The sequence below is a fragment of the Lutra lutra genome, chromosome 14, assembly GCF_902655055.1.
Source record: "Lutra lutra chromosome 14, mLutLut1.2, whole genome shotgun sequence".
NCBI classification, from domain to species: Eukaryota; Metazoa; Chordata; class Mammalia; order Carnivora; family Mustelidae; genus Lutra; species Lutra lutra.
Window position 1 is genome coordinate 9,266,476 of NC_062291.1, and position 6,554 is coordinate 9,273,029.

At 42.0% G+C, this 6,554-nt stretch overlaps 1 protein-coding gene across 1 annotated transcript in view; it reads right to left on the reverse strand.

The window, feature by feature from the left end:
• Positions 1 to 6,037, reverse strand: part of HEATR1 (HEAT repeat containing 1) — a 64,443-nt gene extending 58,406 nt beyond the window's left edge. Inside the window, 5 exon segments of the mRNA XM_047702530.1 lie at positions 217 to 318; positions 1,352 to 1,493; positions 3,627 to 3,843; positions 5,512 to 5,685; positions 6,006 to 6,037. Of these exon segments, the coding sequence (XP_047558486.1) occupies positions 217 to 318; positions 1,352 to 1,493; positions 3,627 to 3,843; positions 5,512 to 5,653 (603 nt within the window). The 5' untranslated portion in view covers positions 5,654 to 5,685; positions 6,006 to 6,037.
• Positions 6,038 to 6,554: the final 517 nt, after the last annotated feature.

Genomic DNA, 6,554 nt, shown 5'->3' on the forward strand with positions numbered 1-6,554 from the left:
AGACAGAAATCACAAGTAGGCAGAGAGGCAGGCAGAGAGAGAGAGGGAGAAGCAGGCTTCCCGCTGAACAGAGAGCCCGATGCGGGGCTCAATCCCAGGACCCTGGGATCATGACCTGAGCCGAAGGCAGAGGCTTTAACCCACTGAGCCACCCAGGCGCCCCAACAAGCAATCTTTTAATGGAACTAGACAGTCATGAAACAAGATGCTACTAACCTTCACAGATTTTGTCACCAGACTACAAATGAAATCCATGAATCCAAGATCTTTGTAGCAGTGGGTAATCAAAGTTCCCCTAGCTAAGGGCACTCCGTGTTGCTGTTATAGACAGAAAGAACCAACTATCGTTAAGGACATCCATCAACAATTATTATTTTTTAAAGTACCTACCATAGTAACAACTTCCTACTGGTTCAGTTCATAAATACAAAATATACAGTCTCTCCATACAGCTTGTGGTAGATAGGAGATTAACATATAAAACTGCACAAAGTTTAGAAATCCAGGAGGTGAGCAGCAAGGGTGCAGACACTCAGTGAATACTGCCTACTTATGTTTTGTATTTTGATTAAGTATTTACCTAAGTCTGTATTCTCCAGATTTTTTTTTTTTAAAGATTTTCTTTATTTATTTGACAGACAGACATCACAAGTAGACAGAGAGGCAGGCAGAGAGGTAGAAGCAGGCTCCCCGCTGAGCAGAGAGCCCAACGCAGGGCTCAATCCCAGGACTCTGGGATCACGACCTGAGCCAAAGAAGGCAGAGGCTTTAACCCACTGAGCCACCCAGGCGCCCAGATTCTTAATACCTCCCCTAGTTAGATTCGTTTTTTTCAGCCAATGTGACAGGCTCTCTCCGCTTTACAGTAACACTAGTAACAGAAATAGACGACGAACACAAAAAACTTATACTGCTATTCCCACCGCTTATTAGCATCATGCATGGCATGTACTGGGTGCTTAATAAATATTGAATAAATCAAAGAAAGGAGAATCTAAAATGAACTTTAATAGTGAGTGGGGTTTGCATACCTGAAACAACTGTGTTTAGAGAGCATCACTGTCTGTGTGTAGAGTAGGGGCAAAAATGGTCTTCATGTTATTAGCAGAGGAAGTAATGTGATAAGCTTTATCATGCTTGGCTTTCTCTTCTTGAACACCCTTTAGTTCAAGTGCTTTACATTCAAACTCTTAAACTGTATTTCTGATCACTGACCTCACATTATGCATAAGGTTAACTTTTTCCATGGTCCTACAGTTTGTTAGTCTACTTTTGTCCCCATTTATCCTCCTCCTAGCCTGAACTGCCACACTCAATATTCAGTAAAACATGTGTCATTCAATAATCATACCTTAACTGGTGACAACCAAAACCATTTGTGTTTTGGATTATTAATTTTTAGGAGCTGTATAACCCGTACAAATATTCTTGTCTCATGGTATGGTAGTACACAAGCAATGAGGCTATCCTGATTATAAAGATGGATATGGAACCTGGGGGGAGAAAAGCAAACAATTCAAACTGACACAAAACCTACAAGCATGTATTTCCTTACATGTCCAAATTGTTTATCAATGAATTAAAACTACTAAGAATAAATATCAGTGAAAACAAGCACATAACTATAAGATAAAGGGCATTAAATGATAACTCTCTATTTTGCAGGATTTGGTCAACTCTTATGCAGTAGTATTTTTAATATTCAATACCAAAATTTACATGCCATTCACTTTCAGTTTTTTTTTTTTTAAACCTATTATTAAATTAATAAAACCGTGTGATCACTGTGGTCAAACCAACAGAAAAACAACTGGTCAATAGACAGTAAAGCTTGGCTCCTTTCCATGCTCTAATAAGTTCACCTTCCCCAGCTTCCTCAGCTTCCCTAATTATCAGAATTCTAAAACCAGAAGACTGATGAAAATCACATTACTTTCCTTGAATTAAAAAAAAAGAAAAACCTGTTAAATTACAACCATACATAATTTGTCCCTGAACTTCACAGAACTTTGTACTGGCTCCTCTACCATAATAAGTGATTCATTAATTACATCAGATACATTAAATCCTTTCTAGCCTTGAAGACCTAGCTCAAATATCTCCTTTTTCAGAATGCTTTTCCTAATTCTCCCAGTGAAGTGATCCCTCGTTGTCTATCTAAACTCTAAACTTACTAGCCAAGATACTACTTTCTCTATGAAGCTTCTCTCTGCCTCAGGTAGCACAACACGCCCCAACCTTTGCATACACCTTTATTTTAAAACAATAACCAAGGTGGCTACTCATCTTGTATCGAACTTAATGTTTGCTTAGTAAATAAGTTACACAAATTACAAGTATTCTTTACACTAATGATCTATTGGAGAGGGGAGATTAAATGCTAGTAGAAAAAGAGAAATATTACATACTTGTTTTTCATCTGATGACTCTAATGTTCTGATAATCAGAAGACCCAAGTTAAACTTATGTTTTCCCAATGACTCAACTGCTTCCAGAAGGGAAATCACTTTATCCCCATGTCTCCAATTAATGACATAGCAGGTCTTTCTACTTTTAAAACATATTACACGGGGCACCTGGGTGGCTCAGTTGTTAAGCTTCTGCCTTTGGCTCAGGTTGTGATCCCAGGTTTCTGGGATCAAGCCCTGATTTCCTGCTCAACGGGAAGCATGCTTCCGCCTACTTGTGTTCCCTCTCTTGCTGTCTCTCTGTCAAATAAATAGAATTAAATAAACAAATACACAAATAAAACATATAACACATGGCAGAATAAACAAAACTGTCTAAGCTGTGATGTGATGGAAATTAAGTGGGAATATAAACAGTATACTTACCAAGACAATTTCCAGAGAGGATAAAAGATTAAACCCTGGAAACAATTTTGTGTCTCAGCTTACTAGTTACATGACATAGGTAACTTAACTACACCTCAATTCTGTATATTGTAAAATGGGGACAGTACAACTATCTTTCCATAGGAATGCTCTAAGCACTGAATGCATGCAAAGTGCTTACCACAGCACCTCGTACAAAAATGTTGAATACACATTATCTATTATTGTTTTTAAGTTACAGTATTTTAGAGGATACTAGTTTCCTCTTCTCTAAGCATTGGTTTTGTTATATCAGCAACAAAGTAGTTAAGAACACCTTTGCTCCAAATATGCAGTAATAATTTGTAATGGCAAAGTAACATGAGTTCCTTAGAAGAAATGAAGTTGGCCTATTTTCTTTTTTTTTTTAATTAGCAAGAAAGAGCACAAACAGATGGAACAGCAAGCAAAGGGAGAGGGAGAAGCAGGCTCCCCGTGGAGCAGGGAGCCTAATGTGGGGTTCAATCTCAGGATCCGGGGATCATGACCCCAGCTGAAGGCAGATAATCAACGACTGAGCCACACAGGTGCCCCTGAAGTTGGCCTATTAACTCAAGATCTCTAGGAGTTCTAGTTCCATCAAAAGAAGTGAGTTTAACGGGGACATGCTTATCTTACCCAACAGACATGGTGTTAATCTCTTAAACAATTTAAAGCTGAGAAATTAGGTATATTAAGTGCTCTCAATACTTTTTTTTTTTTTTTTTAAAGATCAAAGCTGTTAGCTCATAATTATTTCTGCAATTTTGTTACCTGTGAATCAACCACTCCAGACACTTCTGTGCTGGCTTCAGCAGGAAGTAAGGAGACAAGTGAATAAGGAATAATGAAATGTTTTCATCCAACTGCTTGTTCACTGCTTTGGTCTGAACACTGCGCTCCAACGTTTTTGCTAGCTGGCTGAACAACGGTGCCTCAAACTGCTCAAAGGAAGGGTCGATCCCCAGCAGCTCTTCCAGGCCAGTGCATCCTAGGAAAAGGCCAGCTGATTTAACAATTATCTGCAAGCTAACTCATCTTAGCTCCCTTTACAACCTAACTTACCCCCCAAATCTCTGTATTCTTTTAGCAGATATAATTGTAATACAGTCCCAAACATAGATTTCTAATTTTCAACATAAAAAATAAATCCTATCTCTCCTGCATCACGATGATCCAGAGGTCTTAGCAGATACCTGCTGGGCCATCTCCTACCTGATGGATGGTCCAAATGAACGGATTGAAATGGTTGTGGAAACAGGAGTTGTGCCCCAGCTTGTGAAGCTTCTAGGAGCTACTGAATTGCCCATTGTGACTCCTGCGCTAAGAGCCATAGGAAATATTGTCACTGGGACAGATGAACAGACTCAGGTTGTAATAGATGCAGGAGCGCTTGCTGTCTTTCCTAGCCTGCTAACGAACCCCAAAACTAATATTCAGAAGGAAGCCACGTGGACAATGTCAAACATCACAGCTGGCCGCCAGGACCAGATCCAGCAAGTTGTGAATCATGGATTAGTCCCATTCCTCGTTGGTGTTCTCTCTAAGGCAGGCTTTAAGACACAAAAGGAAGCTGTCTGGGCTGTGACCAACTATACAAGTGGTGGGACAGTTGAACAGATTGTATACCTCGTCCACTGTGGCATAATAGAACCATTGATGAACCTCTTAACTGCGAAGGATACCAAAATTATTCTGGTCATTCTGGATGCCATTTCCAACATCTTTCAGGCTGCTGAGAAACTAGGTGAAACCGAGAAACTTAGTATAATGACTGAAGAATGTGGAAGTTTGGACAAAATCGAGGCTCTACAAAACCATGAAAATGAGTCTGTGTACAAAGCTTCATTAAACTTGATTGAGAAGTATTTCTCTGTAGAGGAAGAGGAAGATCAGAATGTTGTGCCAGAAACTACCTCTGAAGGCTATACGTTCCAGGTTCAGGATGGCACTGCTGGGACCTTTAACTTTTAGCTTGTACAGCCGACGCAGAAAGTTGTTTGTGGTGTGCTTTGTTTGGTAGAAGTTTGTCTTACTGTTTCTCTACTAAGAACTCTTTTTAAATGTGTTTTGTTATTGTAGCGCTTTTTACAACAAAACTCTACTTGACCAGTTCCAAACTGTAAAAACTGTATGAAGCTCCTCCTCCCAGTGGGTTTCTTATTTCTATGTGGACTCTCTTCTCTTGCAGTGTCCTGTAAATAAAGATTAAATTCCACCCTTTTCTTTTAAAAAAAAAATAAATAAATAAATAAAAATAAATAAATAAATAAATAAATCCTATCTCCCTCACTAAAAACAGGAAAGTTCTGCAGGGCAGAAGCGACTCCTTTAAAAACAAGCAAACACCTCTCAGTAACTAGGCCAGTCCTCCTAGGGATTAGGAGATTCCTCCTGGAACCCAGTCACTGCCTCCAGACTTTTTTCAGCGGTTTTTCGCTTTACCCATTAGTCAACCTCTCTGTTTCTTCAACCAGTGAAATTCAGGTAGCCGCTACCTACATACATTTCAAGCATCTAGCACATAGTTATTTGTTATTCTCTATCCCTGAACAAGTTAGAAACTGCTAAGAATGAGGGAGAGTCAGGAGAAAAAACGATACACCAACATCTACAAAACAAACACTTCAGAGCTTTTCTTAGTTAACGGGTAACTCACCGATCGCGAAGGCGGTGTCCCTGTCGACGGTGGCCGCTTCCTTGGGGTCAAACAACAAAGAAGCAACTTCATCTCTCGATAACAGACTGCGGTCACTCTGAGGGAGGGCGAGTCGCTGGAGTTGCTGAGCTAGGGACGTCATCTCTCACGCCGGCGGATTCCTAACAACACAGGCTAGGAAACAAAGCCACCGTGAGAAGTCTCCAGGAAAAACTACAGAGTGGCTTAACTACAAGCCCCTAATGGCTCACATACAAGCAACTTTCCTCGCACTCAGCGCTGTCCCGGACACACACCACCTGCCCCGTGACTCTCGGACTCCAAGGTGCAGACACCACAGCTAAAGCTCTTGGGGCCACGCTACGGCTTTTTCAGCCCTGATTCCGCGACACTCGAAAACCCGCGGTCACCTCCCACTCCGCTGGTATATCGTCTACTGCCCTACAGCTCCTGCTCACCGGGAACTTCACTGAGGGAGGCGCGTACAGAGTAACCGTTCTTCACAGCAGCCCGCACATGGTAGCCAAGCGGCCGTCTCTCGCCCGGAAATCCAGAGCACGCTTAAGGAGAGCTTCCGGTTTCAGGCACTACGGCAAGAGAAGAGGTACAAGCTTACCAGAAAGGCGATAAGAGGACTCCACCTCCCTGCGTCGAAGCCCCACCCCTTCGCCGTACAGGCTCGGCCTCAGGCTGCGGTTTTGGGGCGCGTTGGGCTCCTCAGCTGTGGGTTACTAGTCGGTACTGTGAGGTTTGCTCCTGAAGCGTTCAGTCTCAGGGCGAGGCTTTTGTGAGCATTAAGGATCTGTAACTGGTAGCATTTATTAGACATACAGTTATCCAGCCTTTACTGTGCACCACCAGATTGGCCCGGGGTTAAAAATGTGAGCTGCGAAGTCACGTGGGCTGGGCTCAAATCCCGGCGCTGGCGTCCCTGTGCTGTGTGAGCTCCACGGAATTACTTCATCTCTCTGAGTTTGTTACCTTCTTAATACACTGGGGAAAGGCGGAGGATTTCAGGAGATGAGCTCGCGCAGTGCGCGCCT